This window comes from Struthio camelus, chromosome 31, assembly GCF_040807025.1.
Source record: "Struthio camelus isolate bStrCam1 chromosome 31, bStrCam1.hap1, whole genome shotgun sequence".
Lineage (NCBI taxonomy): Eukaryota > Metazoa > Chordata > Aves > Struthioniformes > Struthionidae > Struthio > Struthio camelus.
Window position 1 is genome coordinate 4,552,128 of NC_090972.1, and position 15,184 is coordinate 4,567,311.

The following is a 15,184-nucleotide window of genomic DNA, read 5'->3' on the forward strand; positions in this document are numbered from 1 at the left end:
TCCCTGGGGCTGGGGGGGTCCCTGAGGCCAAGAAATGGGGCTGGGGGGGTCCCTAGGGCTAAGAAATGGGTTTGGGGGGGTCCCTGGGGCTGGGGGGTCCCTGAGGCCAAGAAATGGGGCTGGGGGGGTCCCTAGGGCTGGGAAATGGGGCTGGGGGGGTTCCTGAGGCCAAGAAAACGGTTTGGGGGGGTCCCTGGGGCTGGGGGGTCCCTGAGGCCAAGAAATGGGGCTGGGGGGGTCCCTAGGGCTGGGAAATGGGGCTGGGGGGTCCCTAGGGCTAAGAAATGGGTTTGGGGGGGTCCCTGGGGCTGGGGGGTCCCTGAGGCTAAGAAATGGGGCTGGGGGGGTCCCTAGGGCTGGGAAATGGGGCTGGGGGGGTTCCTGAGGCCAAGAAAACGGTTTGGGGGGGGTCCCTGGGGCTGGGGGGTCCCTGAGGCCAAGAAATGGGGCTGGGGGGGTCCCTAGGGCTGGGAAATGGGGCTGGGGGGTCCCTAGGGCTAAGAAATGGGTTTGGGGGGGTCCCTGGGGCTGGGGGGTCCCTGAGGCTAAGAAATGGGGGTCTGGGGGCTCCCTAGGGTGGGGAAGGGCGGTCCATGGGGCATCCCAGGATGGGGCTGGGGGTCCCTGGGGGCAGGAGATGGGGGGCAAGGGGGGGGTCCATGGCTCTGCCCCTTCACCCCTCCTCATCCCCCCCCCCAGGCTGGCGGAGGTGGCGGGGCGGGCGCGGGGGGGGCCGCCGGCTCGGAGGGCCTGGGGTCCCGGGGGGGCGCTGCCGCCCCCCGGCCGCCCCCCGGCGCCGGCCACCGACCAGGAGAAGGAGCTGGCGGAGCTGCGGGCCGAGGCGGCGGCGGCGCGGGAGCTCGTCGCCCTGCAGCACCGCTGCCTCCAGGTGCGCCCGGGGGGGGGGGACAGGGACACGTTCCCCCCCCCCCGGCCTGGCACCGAGCCCGTTCCCCCTTCCCGGCCCAGCAGGAGACGGCGGCGTCCCCCGCCGGGGGGCTCGCGGACCCCCTGGAGGAGGAGCTGCGGCTGCGGGAGGAGCGCGGGCGCCTGGCGCGCCACCGCCGGGCTTTCGAGGAGGAGCGGCGCGCCTTCACCGAGGCCGCCGTGCGCCTGGCCCGCGAGGTGGGGGGCGCCCCCCCGGGACCCCCCCCGGGATGGGACACCCCCCAGGGGACAGGGACCCCCCCAGGGAGAGGGACCCTTGGGGCAAGAACACCCCACTAGGCAAGGAACCCCCCTCAGGGGAAGGGACCCCCCCCCCAAGGACCCCCCCCCGGGATGGGACACCCCCCCCCCAGGGACAGGCACCCCCCCAGGGACCCCCCACTCAGAATGGGACACCCCCCAGGGGACAGGGACCCCCCCAGGGAGAGGGACCCTTGGGGCAGGAACACCCCACGAGGCAAGGAACCCCCCTCAGGGGAAGGGACCCCCCCCCCTCCAAGGACCCCCCCCCGGGATGGGACACCCCCCCCCCTCAGGGACAGGCACCCCCCCAGGGACCCCCCACTCAGAATGGGACACCCCCCAGGGGACAGGGACCCCCCCAGGGAGAGGGACCCTTGGGGCAGGAACACCCCACGAGGCAAGGAACCCCCCTCAGGGGAAGGGACCCCCCCCCAAGGACCCCCCCCGGGATGGGACACCCCCCCCCCCTCAGGGACAGGCACCCCCCCAGGGACCCCCCACTCAGAATGGGACACCCCCCAGGGGACAGGGACCCCCCCCAGGGAGAGGGACCCTTGGGGCAGGAACACCCCACGAGGCAAGGAACCCCCCTCAGGGGAAGGGACCCCCCCCCTCCAAGGACCCCCCCCGGGATGGGACACCCCCCCAGGGGACAGGGACCCCCCCAGGGACAGGGACCCTTGGGGCAGGAATGCCCCACCAGACAAGGGACCCCCCCCCGGGGGAAGTAACCCCCCCCCGGGACAGGAGCCCCCCCAGGGCAAGATTCCCCCCTGGAGCCACCCCCCGGGAGAGAGACCCCCCCCCCAGACAGGGAAATTCCCTCCCAGCCTGGATCTGGGACCTGCTGGGACAACATCCCCCTCCCCGGTCATTTAACCCCCCCCCAGGGCCCCCCCAGCTCCTGTTCCCTGGTGCCCCCCCCAATTTGGACCTATTGCTGCCCCCCCTTCTGACCCCCCCCCAAGTGCTGGGACCCTCTCTTGTGGGGGCTAGGACCCCCCCCAACTACAGGAGCTCATCCCAGCAGTGGGACGCCCCCCCCAATTGGGGCAAGGCCCCCCCCCCTTGGGTGCCCCCACTCTGCCCCCCCCCCCATAGGACCACAAGCTCCCCCCAGCCTGGGACCCTCCTACACTGGGGCCCCCATCCCCTCTCCCCTGCCTGGGGTGGGGTGGGGGGGTCTGTAGCCCCCCAACACACATGTAGGGCGGGGGGGGGGCGATGCCAGACCCCCCCCCCCACCCCGGTGCCGTCCCCCCCGCAGCGGGAGCAGCTGGACGCAGAGCGGCGGGAGCTGCTGCGGTGGCAGCTCGCGGGCGCCTGGCCCGAGGGTGAGCGGGGCTGGGGGGGGCTGGGGGGGGGGGACACGGGCAGACCCCCCCCAGCCGGCGTGACCCCCCCCCCCCCAACCGTGTCCCCGCAGAGCTGCTCCTGCCTGCGAGCTGCCCCCCCCGGAGCCGCCTGGGCCCCCTCGAGGGCAGGTGGGGCTGGGGGGGGGAACAGGGCAGTTAAGGGGGGGGCTTAATGGGGGGTTAATGGGGGGGACAGGGGTGTTAATGGGGGGAATGGGGGGTTAATGGGGGGAATAGGGGGGTTAATAGGGCAGTTAACAGGAGGGTTAATGGGGGATTAATAGGGCAGTTAATGGGGAATGGGGGGGTTAATGGGGGGAGCAGGGTAGTTAATGGGGCAGTTAATTGGGGGGGGAAAAACGGGGGGGGTTAATGGGGCAGTTAATGGAGGGGGGACCAGGGCAGTTAATGGGGCAGTTAATTGGGGGGGAAAAACAGGGGGGGGGGTTAATGGGGACCAGGGCAGTTAATGGGGCAGTTAATTGGGGGGGGGACCAGGGCAGTTGATGGGGGAACGGGGGGGGGGGATAATGGGGGGGTTAATAAGGCAGTTAAAGGGGGGGAATGGGGGGCAAACAGGGGTAACGGGGCAGTTAATAGGGGGGACGGCAGGTTAAAGGGGGGGTTAATGGGGCGGTTAATGGGGGGCGACCGGGGAGGGGGACCGGGGGGGGGCACTGATGAAGCTCTGCCCCCCCCCACAGCCCCCCGCGGCCCTGGAAGCCCAGAGCCGGCCGCACCAGCAGCCTCGGCGCCCCCGACAGCCCCCCCTAGCCCCCGCCGTGGGGCAGGCGGCCCTGGTCCCCCCGTGGGGCCGGCCGGACCCCCCCGCCGTGGGGCAGGCGGCCCTGGTCCCCCCGTGGGGCCGGCCGGACCCCCCCGCCGTGGGGCAGGAGGCCCTGGTCCCCCCCGTGGGCCGGCCGGACCCCCCCGCCGTGGGGCAGGAGGCCCTGGTCCCCCCCGTGGGGCCGGCCGGACCCCCCCGCCGTGGGGCAGGAGGCCCTGGTCCCCCCGTGGGGCCGGCCGGACCCCCCCGCCGTGGGGCAGGCGGCCCTGGTCCCCCCGTGGGGCCGGCCGGACCCCCCCGCCGTGGGGCAGGCGGCCCTGGTCCCCACTGTGGGGCCGGCCGGACCCCCCCCATGTCCCCCCTCCGTCTGTGCAATAAAGCACTGCACCCCCAGCGGCCCACAATGCCCTGGTGTCCGCCAGCGGCCCACAATGCCCCGGGGCACCGCCGCCGTCCCACAATGCCCCGGGGCGGCGCCATTCTTCCCGGCTGCTAGCGCGCCGAGTCCTCCCGGCTCCCGGCATGCAGCGCGCGGGCGGTCCTCCCGGCTCCCGGCATGCAGCGCGCGCCCAGTCCTCCCGGCTCCCGGCATGCAGCGCGCGCCCAGTCCTCCCGGCTCCCGGCATGCAGCGCGCGGGGGCGCTGTGGTGGCGGCGGGCGCTGAGCGGCGGCGGGGCCGATGGCGGCGCCGGTGCCGGGGGCGGGGGCGGGGGCTGGGTGGAGCCGGCGGCGGGGGCGGGCGCGGGGCCGGCGCTGGCGGCGGGGCCGGGGGCGGCGCGGCGGCTGCGGGGCCTGGCCCGCGTGTGGCCGCGGTTCCTGAGCGCCGCCGAGGAGGCCGCGCTGGGCCGCGAGCTGGAGCCGGTGCTGGGCCGCCAGCGGTACCAGTTCGACCACTGGGACGGGGTGAGGGGGGGGGTCAAGGGTCGTGGGGGGTCACTGGGGGCGGGCAGGGGCGCTGGGAGGATTTGGGGAGCCGGGGTCAGGGGTCGCTGGGGCTTGGGGGGGGTTATGGGTGGGGGGGTCGGGGGGCAGAGGGGTCACGGGGTCAGAGCGGGAGGGTCAAGGCCGGAACAGGGGTCGGGGGGCACAGGGGTCACGGGGTCAGAGCGGGAGGGTCGAGGCCGGAACAGGGGTCGGGGGGCACGGGGGTCAGAGCGGGAGGGTCAAGGCCGGAACAGGGGTCGGGGGGCACAGGGGTCACGGGGTCAGAGCGGGAGGGTCAAGGCCGGAACAGGGGTCAGGGGTCACGGGGGTCAGAGCGGGAGGGTCAAGGCCGGAACAGGGGTCGGGGGGCACAGGGGTCACGGGGTCAGAGCGGGAGGGTCAAGGCCGGAACAGGGGTCGGGGGGCACAGGGGTCACGGGGTCAGAGCGGGAGGGTCAAGGCCGGAACAGGGGTCGGGGGGCACAGGGGTCACGGGGTCAGAGCGGGAGGGTCAAGGCCGGAACAGGGGTCGGGGGGCACAGGGGTCACGGGGTCAGAGCGGGAGGGTCAAGGCCGGAACAGGGGTCGGGGGGCACAGGGGGTCACGGGGTCAGAGCGGGAGGGCCAAGGCCGGAACAGGGGTCGGGGGGCACAGGGGTCACGGGGTCAGAGCGGGAGGGTCAAGGTCAGAAGATGGGTCAGGGGTCAGAGGGCACAGGGGTCACGGGGTCAGCAGGAGGGTCAAGGTCGGAAGACGGGTCAGGGGGCACAGGGGTCACGGGGTCAGAGCGGGAGGGTCAAGGCCGGAACAGGGGTCGGGGGTCACGGGGTCAGAGCGGGAGGGTCAAGGCTGGAATAGGGGTCGTGGGGTCAGGGGGCACAGGGGTCACGGGGTCAGCAGGAGGGTCAAGGTCGGAAGACGGGTCAGGGGGCAGAGGGCAGGGGGCGGGGCCCCGGAGGGCAGCGGGGTCAGAGGACACAGGTCGGGGGCGGAAGGGTTGGGGCTGTTGGCAGAAGGGGTCGGAGGGCGCGGGGTCAGGGGTCAGAGAGCGCGGGGGGGTCACCATCCCGTTCCCCCCCCCCCCCAGGCGATCCGGGGTTTCCGGGAGACGGAGCGGGGGCGCTGGGGGGCGGCGGGCCGGGCGGCGCTGCAGCGGGCAGCCGCCGCCGCCTTCCCCCCCGACCGGCCCCCCCTGGGGCTCGTCCACGTCCTCGACCTGCACCCGGGCGGCCACGTCGCCCCCCACGTCGACAGCGTCAAGGTGGGTCCGGTGGTTTGGGGGGGGGGGGGACGCAGGCCGTGGGGCAGCCCCACACTGACCCCCCCCCCCGTGTCCCCCCCCAGTTCTGCGGCGGCACCATCGCGGGGCTCTCGCTGCTCTCCGCCAGCGTCCTGCGGCTCGTCAGCTGCCGCGACCCCGGCGAGTGGCTCCTGCTGCTGCTCGAGCCCGGCTCCCTCTACGTGCTGCGGTGAGTCCTGGGGGGGGGACGTGGGGGGGGCATAGGGGGCTGGGGAGGGGGCTGGCTCCCTCTACGTGCTGCGGTGAGTCCTGGGAGGGGGATGTGGGGGGGGGGACATAGGGGGCTGGGGAGGGGGCTGGCTCCCTCTACGTGCTGCGGTGAGTCCTGGGGGGGGGGCATAGGGGGCTGGGGAGGGGGCTGGCTCCCTCTACGTGCTGCGGTGAGTCCTGGGGGGGGGACATGGGGGGGGACATAGGGGGCTGGGGAGGGGGCTGGCTCCCTCTACGTGCTGCGGTGAGTCCTGGGGGGGGGACGTGGGGGGGGCATAGGGGGCTGGGGAGGGGGCTGGCTCCCTCTACGTGCTGCGGTGAGTCCTGGGGGGGGGACGTGGGGGGGGACATAGGGGGCTGGGGAGGGGGCTGGCTCCCTCTACGTGCTGCGGTGAGTCCTGGGGGGGGGACGTGGGGGGGGACATAGGGGGCTGGGGAGGGGGCTGGCTCCCTCTACGTGCTGCGGTGAGTCCTGGGGGGGGGACATGGGGGGGGGGGACATAGGGGGCTGGGGAGGGGGCCGGCTCCCTCTACGTGCTGCGGTGAGTCCTGGGGGGGGGACGTGGGGGGGCATAGGGGGCTGGGGAGGGGGCTGGCTCCCTCTACGTGCTGCGGTGAGTCCTGGGGGGGGGACGTGGGGGGGGCATAGGGGGCTGGGGAGGGGGCTGGCTCCCTCTACGTGCTGCGGTGAGCCCGGGGGGGGGACGTGGGGGGGGACATAGGGGGCTGCGGGTGTGCCGGCTCCCTCTACGTGCTGCGGTGAGCCCGGGGGGGGGGTCTTGGCTGGGTTTTGGGGGTGCAGGTTGGGGGGGAGGTGGAGCAGGCAGGTTTGGGGTGGGCCACTTGGGGCCAAGGGGATGGGCTGGTTTTGGGGGGAAACCGGGCGGGTTTGGGAGAGAGAAACGGAGCCGGTTTGGGGGGTGGGAGATGGGGCAGGTTCGGGGAGAGAAACGGGGCAGATCTGGCGGGGGGGGGACAGGGCAGGTTTGAGGCTGGGAGATGGGGCAGATTTGGGGCAAAACGGGGCTGTTGGGGGGGGGGCGCTGAGCAGCCCCCCCCCATTCCCCCCCCGCAGCGGCGCCGCCCGCTACGACTTCACCCACGAGATCCTGCGGGACGAGGAGTCGTTCTTCGGGGGCCGCCGCGTGCCCCGGGGCCGCCGCATCTCCCTCATCCTCCGCAGCCCGCCGCAGCCCCCCCCGTAGGCAGGTGAGGCCCCCCCCCCCCAAATCCGGCCGGCCCCACGGCGCCCCGTCCCCCACAGAGCAGCAGCCGCCGCGGGGGGCATCGATGGCTTTATTGCAGCGGGTGACAACAGCTGGCGTGGGTTTTGGTGGCGGCGGCGGCGGGGCGGGGGGCAGCAGCAATAAACGCCCCCCCCACAACAAACGCGCAGCCCGCGGCCCTTTCCCCGGCGGCGCCTTCAGCCCACGCAGCGGCAGGCGGCGGCCGAGAGCTGCCCCACCTGGTGCCAGCGGTGGCCGTCGTCGAGGAAGGCGGCGTCCTCGTAGCGGGCCGGGCGGCAGCAGGGCCCCGGCGCGGCCTCGCGGCCCCGCAGCAGCCGGGCCAGCGCCAGCCCGTGGTTGGAGCGGGCCGGCGGGCAGCCGCCGCCGCAGTACTTGAACAGCACCGTCTCCTCCGAGGCGTAGCCCAGCCCCAGGTCCTTGACGCGCACCGCCAGGCTCCGCAGCCCGCACGCAGCCGCCGCCGCCGCCTCCTGCTGCCGCTGCTGCCGCTGCTGCTGCTGCTGCCGCTGCTCCGGCGGCACCGCCCGGCCCGCCGCCAGCACCAGGAGGAGGAGGAGGAAGGCGCGGGGCGGCGCGGGAGGCATCCTGCCTGGCGGGGCTCTCCGGCGGCGCTGGGCGGCCGCGGGGCGCCGGCGCCGTTTATGGGGGTTGGGGGGGGGGGTGGCACGTAACCCTGGCGCCGCCCCCGGAGCCGCCGGCCCGGATCCTTCCCCCCCACCCCTTCCCCGGCGCTGCGGAGGAATTTGCCCCCCCCCCCCCCCAGTCCTCCAGGGCTTCCCCAAAATGGGATTTGCCCCTGTGGGATTTACCCCCCCCCAGGTGGGATTTACCCAAAGTGGGATTTACCACCCCCCCCCCCGGGCTGCCCCAAGTGGGGATTTAACCCCCCAGGCTGCCCCAAGTGGGGATTTAACCCCCTGGGGCTGCCCCAAGTGGGGATTTAACCCCCCAGGCTGCCCCAAGTGGGGATTTACCCCCCCCCCAGGCTGCCCCAAGTGGGGATTTAACCCCCTGGGGCTGCCCCAAGTGGGGATTTGCCCCCCCCCCGCAGCCACCCAAAGCGGGATTTGCCCACCCAAGGAGACCCCAAAAAGGGGGATTTTTTTTTTTTTTTACCCCCCCCCAGGGTCCTGGCAGAGGCGGGAGCTCCGGGCCGGCCGCCGGCTCCCCCCGGGGCGACTCCCCGCCGCGCGGGGATAAATCAGGGCCCGGCGGCGCATTCCTTCCGCCGCCCGCGCCGAGCCAAGGGAAAAACCCATCAATCGCCGCCGCCGCGGGAGCCGGCGCCGCGCTGCCCGTGGAAAAAAATCCCCCCTCCTCACCCCGAAAACCGGGGGTGGTGGGGGGGTGTTTTGTTGGGGGGGGGGGGGGCCTACTCTTTGAGGAAGAAATGCATCTTGTCGTTGATCATCTTGCGCTCGGGGTTGAGGCGCTTGAGGATCTGGGCGAGGACGTTGACGGTCTGCTCGCTGCTCAGCCCCGTCTTCTTGGTCTGGAACTTCTTCAGCAGGTCCTTGGTGGTCATGGGCTTGCGGGTGAGGTAGCGCCGCACGGCCTCCTCCGTCAGCTGCACGTCCCTGCGGAGCGGCGGCACGGCACGGGACGGGGGTGAGCTGTGGTCCTCCTCCTCCCCCCCCCCAAAAAAACCCGTGTCCCCCCACCCCGTCCGGCGCTCACCCGCTGCTGGGCGTCGACTTGCCCGACTGCGGCTGCGGCGTCGACTTGCCCGAGCCGGGCTGGGGCCCCGCGTCCAGCTTCAGCCGCTTGGCGGCCGGCAGCTCCCCCGAGGCGGCCTGGCGCTTCCCTGGGTCGGGGGGGGGGGGGACGCGGGTTGGGGGACGGTCCTGGCGGTGCCGGGACCCCCCCCACCCCCCCCACACACTGGGTGCTGCTCCTGGGGTGTCACAGTCCCTCCTGAAGCCACCTCGGGGCAGTGGGAGCCCCGCCAGGGCCACCCCAGGGTGTCGGGGGGGGCGGGGCTACGGGGAGCCACCCTGGGGTGTGACAAGCCCTTGGGACCAGGCCCAGGAGGGTCTCGGAGCCACCTCAGGGTCTCACGAGCCCTGGGGTGTCGTGAGCACTTGGAGCCCCTCTACGCTCCCCAGGAGCCACCCAAGGGTGCTGGGAGCCTTTCAGAGCCACCTCAGGGTGCTGGGCACCCCTTGGATCTATCCTGGGGTGTCATGAGCCCCTCAAAGCCACCCTAGGAGCCACCCAAGGGTGCTGGGAGCCTCTCAGAGCCATCCCCAGGTGCCACGAGTCCCTTGGGTCTATCCTGAGGTGTCACGAGCCACTTGGAGCTCCCTCAAAGCCACCCCAGGAGCCACCCTGGGGTCCCACGAGCCCGTTGCGTCTATCCTGGGGTGTGACAAGCCATTGGGAGTCCCTTGGAGCCACCCAAGGGTGCTGGGAGCCTTTCAGAGCCACCTCAGGGTGCTGGGTGCCCCTTGGGTCTATCCTGGGGTGTCATGAGCCCCTCAAAGCCACCCCAGGAGCCACGTGGAGCTCCCCAAGGGTGCTGGGAGCCCACCGCAGGGTCCCACAAGCCCTGCTGGGGTGCTGGGAGTCCCTCAGGGCCACCCCGGGGTGTCACAAACACCCTTAAAGCCACTCCTGGAGCCCCCCCCCCCCCACCTTGCTCCAGCTTGGTGGCGGCGGCGCGCAGGGTGGACGAGGTGCTGCCGGGCTCCACGGTGGGCGTCCCCGGGCGGCTGCCGCCCCGCGAGCTGCTGGCCGAGCCCCGGCGCTCCTTCTTGGGGGGGGTCTTCTTCTTCTAGGCAGCGCCGGGGGGGCAGCGACAGGGGACGGGGATCAGGCTGGGCTGGGGGGGGGCACCCCCCCCTTGCCCCCCCCGGGACCCCCCTCACCGCCATGAAGAGCGCCGACGAGGTCTCGCTGTCGATGTCGCTCTCCTCCGAGGTCTGCGACTCGTCGCTGCTGTCTGCGGGCACTGAGCGTCAGCCCCGTTTTGGGCTACTTTTACCCCCAAAAAACACCCTTTCCCCCCCCCCCAAGCTGCCGTCTCCAGGGCTGGTTTGTCCTTGTCCCCCCCCCCGGCCGTATTTTTACCTTTCTTCTTCTTCTTCTCCTGCGGTGTCGGGGCCTTCTTCTCCTCCTCCTCCTCCTCCTTCTCCTCGGCGGGTTTCTCCTCCTCGCTCTCCTCGCTGCTCTCGCTCTCCTCATCGATGCCTGGGGCAGGGACGGTGGCAGCGGGGGGTGGCGGTGTCACCCCGGGCCACCCCCACGCCCCCCCCCCCCGGGGACGCCGACGCACCTTTGGGGCCGTCCTCCTCCTTCGTCACCTTGGCCTTCCCCACGTCTTCCTCCAGTGAGCTGCTGCGGGAGGCGGCGGGCGTCACCGCGGGTGTCACCGCGGGTGTCCCCGGGCCTCCCCGCCGCCTACCTGGAGGCGTCCGACATGTAGTCCACCTCCTGCCCCTCGAAGTCGCCGTCGTCGCTGTCCTCGAAGGCCTCGTCGTCGGAGCCCTTCTTCTTCTTCTTCTTCTTGCCCGGCGGCGCCTTCTTCTTGGCCTTCGGCGCCTTCTCGCCTGCGGGCGGCGGCGGCTCAGCCCCGGCGTTCCCCTGCCACCCAGTGCCCCCCGGCCCCCAGCCTCACCCTCGGCCTCGCTGGCCTCGCTCTCGTCGGAGCTGAGCTCCAGGTCGTCCTCCAGGTCGTGGATCTTCAGCTCGCCGCCCTTCTTCTTGCTCTTCTTCTCCTTCTCCTCCTCCTCCTCGTCCTGGTCCCGCAGCCGCCGCTGCTGCATGATGCTGAAGTGGTTCAGCACCTTGTTGCGCCTGGGGGAGAGGGAGGGCGGTGGGGTGACCCCTGGCTCTGGGACATGTCCCTAAGCTCCAGGACGTTCTCCCCAGCTCCAGGACGTCCCCTCCAGCTCCAGGATGTCCCCCTTGGCTCTGAGATGTGTCTCCCGGCTCCAGGACGTTCTCCCCAGCTCTGGGATGTCCCCCCCCCCCCAGCCTCCAGGATGTCCCCCCCAGCTCTGGGACGTGTTCCCCAGCTCTGGGACGTCCCCTCCAGCTCCAGGACGTTCTCCCCAGCTCTGGGATGTCCCCCCCAGCTCTGGGACGTGTCCCCCAGCTCCGGGACGTCCCCCCCCAGCTCCAGGACGTTCTCCCCAGCTCCAGGACGTGTCCCCCAGCTCCAGGATGTCCCCCTTGGCTCTGAGATGTGTCTCCCAGCTCCAGGACGTTCTCCCCAGCTCTGGGACGTGTCCCCCAGCTCTGGGACGTCCCCTCCAGCTCTGGGACGTTCTCCCCAGCTCTGGGATGTCCCCCCCACAGCCTCCAGGATGTCCCCCCCAGCTCTGGGACGTGTCCCCCAGCTCTGGGACGTCCCCTCCAGCTCCAGGACGTTCTCCCCAGCTCCAGGACGTCCCCGCTCACCTCTCCCACTCCTCCTCGGCCTCCTCGGCCGTCAGGGTGCGGTGCTTGGCCACGGGGGTGAAGTTGTACCAGTTGTGGACGGGGAAGGCCTCGAAGGCGCCGTCGGGGCACTGGGTGAAGATGTAGTAGGAGGCGTTCTCGGTGACGCCGCCCTTCTTCACCCCCTTGTACCTGCGGGCGAGGGGCCGGGGCTAGTTCGGGCACGGGGGGCGGCGCGGCCCCCCGGCGCGGCCCGCGTCCGCGTCCCCGCTCACTTGCGCCCGGCCTTGCCGTTGACCTTGAGCAGCCAGGGCTGGTCCTCGGCGCGGAACTCCTTGAGGACGATGCCGTACTTCTTGCGGCGCGCCTCCTCCCGCAGCTTGCGGTTGAACTCGCTCCCGGCGCCCGACTCCGGCATCTCCTCCTCCTGGTAGATCTTCTTGTTGCTCAGGTCCCGCTCCATCCGCGCCTGCGCGGGGCCGCCGGGCGTCAGCACCCCCCATCCTGCCGTCCCCACGTCCCATCCCCGGATCCATCCCCAGGTCCCGCCGTCCCCACGTCCCTTCCCTAAATCCCATCCCCGGGTCCCGCCGTCCCCACGTCCCTTCCCCGGATCCATCCCCGGGTCCCGCCGTCCCCACGTCCCTTCCCTAAATCCCATCCCCGGGTCCCGCCGTCCCCACGTCCCTTCCCTAAATCCCATCCCCGGATCCCGCCGTCCCCACGTCCCTTCCCTAAATCCCATCCCCGGGTCCCGCCGTCCCCACGTCCCTTCCCTAAATCCCATCCCCGGATCCCACCGTCCCCACGTCCCATCCCCGGATCCATCCCCGGGTCCCGCCGTCCCCACATCCCATCCCTGAATCCTGCTGTCCCCACATCCCATCCCCGGATCCATCCCCGGGTCCCGCTGTCCCCACGTCCCTTCCCTAAATCCCATCCCCGGGTCCCGCTGTCCCCACGTCCCTTCCCTAAATCCCATCCCCAAATCCTGCCGTCCCCACATCCCATCCCCGAGTCACGCTGTCCCCACATCCCATCCCCACATCCCATCCCCACATCCCATCCCCGAATCCCGCCGTCCCCACATCCCATCCCTGGATCCTGCCATCCCCACATCCCATCCCCGAATCCCATCCCCGAATCCCACCGTCCCCACATCCCATCCCCAAGTTGTCAACCCCAAATCCTGTCCCCGAATCCTGTCCCCTCCAAAGCCGCCCCCAAATCTCACCATTGCCAAATCCCGCTGCCTCCGCTCCCGTCCCCGAATGCCACCGTCCCCAAATCCCCCCCTCCCTTGTCCCCAAATTCCTGCTGCATCCGAACCCTGCCCGCTCCGGGGCCGGTCCCCCGGCGCTGTCCCTTCCGGCACCGCCCTCGTGACGCCGTCCCCGCGATGTCACCCCATGTCCCCGCGACGTCACCCCCCGACACCGTCCCCCCCCCGGCGCCGGCGGCTCCCACCTGGTGCCAGGTGGCGAAGTTGACCTTGTCGGCGGCGTTGAAGGCCATGATGTTGTACTTCTTGGTGGTGTTCCTGCGGGACAGCCGCCGTCACCCCGGCCCCCCGGGTGCCCCCTCGCCCCCCACCCCCCCGGCAGCAGAGACTCACTTGGGCACCCGGACCACGTACTCGGTGACCAGTTGGCTACTGGTGCCCTGTGGAGTGAGCAGAGGGCAGGGCTGGGCCCGCGTGTCGGGTCCATGGGGTCCCCTGAGGTCCTTGGGGGTCCCACCAGGGTCCGTGGGGGTCCCAGCAGGCTCCGTAGGGTCCCACTGAGGTCTGTAGGGTCCCACTGGGGTCCCCTGAGGTCCGTGGGGGTCCCAGCAGGGTCCGTGGGGGTCCCACTGGGGTCCCCTGAGGTCCTTGGGGGTCCCACCAGGGTCCGTGGGGGTCCCACTGGGGTCTCGTGAGGTCTATGGGGGTCCCACCAGGGTCCGTAGGGTCCCACTTAGGTCCCCTGATGTCCTTGGGGGTCCCAGTAGGGTCCATGGGGGTCCCTGCAGGGTCCGTAGGGTCTCACTGGGGTCCCCTGAGGTCCATGGGGTCTCACAGGGTTCATGGGTTCTGTGGGGGTCCCACTAGGGTCCGTAGGGTCCCACTGGGGTCACCTGAGGCCCATGGGGGTCCCAGTAGGGTCCCCTCGAGTCTGCGGAGGGTCCCACTAGGGTACCCTGAGGCTCGTGGGGTCTCACCAGGGTTCACGGGCTCTGCGGGGGTCCCACCGGGGTCCCCTAAGGCCTATGGGGGTCCCACTGGGGTCTCTGGGGTTCCCTGAAGTCCGTGGGGTCCCCTGGGGACCCACTCGGGTCTGTAGGGTCCCACGAGGGCTCATGGGGTCCCACGAGTGTCTGTGGGGTCTCCCGGGGTCCCCCTGGTGTCCGGGGGGGGCCCGGGGGGGTCCCCGGAGCCAGCACTTACCAGCGAGGCCATGGCTGTGGCAGCCGGGGGAGCCGGGAGCCCCCGAATGTGCCCAGGGGGGTCCTGGGGGAGGCAGGGGGTGAAGGGGGGCCCAGGACCCCTCCCCTGCACCCTGCAGCTCCCTATAGGGCCCTTCTGCCACCCCAGGAGCTCCTATAGGGCCCTTCTGCTCCCCCAGCATCCACCAGAAACCCCTATAGGGCCCTTCTGCCCTCCCAATATCCACCAGGAGCCTCTATAGGGCCCTTCTGCCCCCCCAGCATCCCCCAAGGCCCCAGGAGCCCCTATAGGGCCCTTCTGCCCTCCCAGCATCCCCCAAGGCCCCAGGAGCCCCTATAGGGCCCTTCTGCCCCCCCAGCATCCCCCAAGACCCCAGGAGCCCCTATAGGGCCCTTCTGCTCCCCCAGCATCCACCAGAAACCCCTATAGGGCCCTTCTGCCCTCCCAATATCCACCAGGAGCCTCTATAGGGCCCTTCTGCCCCCCCAGCATCCCCCAAGGCCCCAGGAGCCCCTATAGGGCCCTTCTGCCCCCCCAGCATCCCCCAAGGCCCCAGGAGCCCCTATAGGGCCCTTCTGCCCCCCCAGCATCCCCCAAGGCCCCAGGAGCCCCTATAGGGCCCTTCTGCCCCCCCCAGCATCCCCCAAGGCCCCAGGAGCCCCTATAGGGCCCTTCTGCCCTCCCGGCATCCCCCAGGAGCCCCTATAGGGCCCTTCTGCCCCCCCCCCCAGCATCCCCCAAGGCCCCAGGAGCCCCTATAGGGCCCTTCTGCCCTCCCGGCATCCCCCAGGAGCCCCTATAGGGCCCTTCTGCCCTCCCGGCATCCACCAGGAGCCCCTCTAGGGACCTTCTGCCCCCCAGCATCCCTCAGGACCCCCTATAGGGCCCTTATATCTCCCTAGACTCTTCCTAGGAGCCCCTACAGAGCTCCCCGATTTCCCCTGGGGCCCCCAAAGCCCCCCAGGTGCCCCCCTAGCCCCAGGAGAACCTACAAAGCCCTTATGCCCACCCCAGCTCCCCCCAAGAGCCCCTATAGGGCCCCCAGCCCCCCCCAGTCCCTAGAGCCCCATAGGGCCCCAGCCCTCCCCAACATGGCCCCAGAGGCCCCTATTTCCCCCGCCCCCAACGCCCCCCCGTGGCCTCCGACGGCCCTTTAGGGCCCCCCCTCCCCCGACCTCCCAGGAGCCGCTATAGGGCCCCTCGGGGCGCCCCCACTCCCCCCACAGGCCGCCCCGGCCGCACCGCGCATGCGCCGCCGCTCCGCGCCGGTGCTGGCCGCTCCGGGCACCCGTCGCCTCAACGGCCGCCGCCGCCGCCGCACTGCGCAGGACCGGAAGTCCCCAGGCGGCGCGCCGGAAGCGGAA

General features: G+C 72.0%; 3 protein-coding genes and 1 long non-coding RNA gene across 6 annotated transcripts; 2 read left to right on the forward strand and 2 right to left on the reverse strand.

Annotated features, from left to right (window-relative positions):
• Window positions 1-846: 846 nt before the first annotated feature.
• On the forward strand, window positions 847-3,412 carry LOC138063051 (uncharacterized). Its single transcript, XR_011136672.1, has 5 exons — window positions 847-889; window positions 973-1,125; window positions 2,459-2,525; window positions 2,618-2,675; window positions 3,251-3,412. It is a non-coding gene; the product is annotated as an uncharacterized lncRNA (long non-coding RNA).
• A 545-nt stretch (window positions 3,413-3,957) lies between these two features.
• Window positions 3,958-8,782, forward strand: ALKBH7 (alkB homolog 7). The gene is made up of 5 exons (XM_068922702.1): window positions 3,958-4,236; window positions 5,346-5,519; window positions 5,603-5,727; window positions 6,844-6,977; window positions 8,523-8,782. Exons 1-4 carry the CDS (start codon window positions 3,958-3,960, stop codon window positions 6,971-6,973), a joined length of 708 nt encoding a protein of 235 aa, XP_068778803.1. The 3' UTR covers window positions 6,974-6,977; window positions 8,523-8,782.
• Window positions 7,047-7,826, reverse strand: PSPN (persephin). The gene has a single exon (XM_068922754.1). The coding sequence runs from the start codon at window positions 7,597-7,599 to the stop codon at window positions 7,192-7,194; it is 408 nt and encodes a 135-aa protein (XP_068778855.1). The 5' UTR covers window positions 7,600-7,826; the 3' UTR covers window positions 7,047-7,191.
• Window positions 8,378-15,168, reverse strand: GTF2F1 (general transcription factor IIF subunit 1). 3 transcript variants are annotated; one of them, XM_068922752.1, is made up of 14 exons: window positions 15,063-15,168; window positions 13,821-13,883; window positions 13,011-13,057; window positions 12,863-12,935; window positions 11,671-11,864; window positions 11,417-11,587; window positions 10,632-10,810; window positions 10,419-10,563; window positions 10,290-10,348; window positions 10,085-10,204; window positions 9,883-9,956; window positions 9,650-9,788; window positions 8,693-8,819; window positions 8,378-8,592 (listed from the first exon to the last, which is right to left on the reverse strand). In XM_068922752.1, exons 2-14 carry the CDS (start codon window positions 13,830-13,832, stop codon window positions 8,388-8,390), a joined length of 1,545 nt encoding a protein of 514 aa, XP_068778853.1. In that variant the 5' UTR covers window positions 13,833-13,883; window positions 15,063-15,168; the 3' UTR covers window positions 8,378-8,387. The 3 variants fall into 3 exon arrangements, with proteins under 3 accessions (XP_068778853.1, XP_068778854.1, XP_068778852.1); XM_068922753.1 differs by having other exon boundaries at window positions 9,650-9,785; window positions 10,290-10,351; XM_068922751.1 differs by having other exon boundaries at window positions 10,290-10,351.
• Window positions 15,169-15,184: the final 16 nt, after the last annotated feature.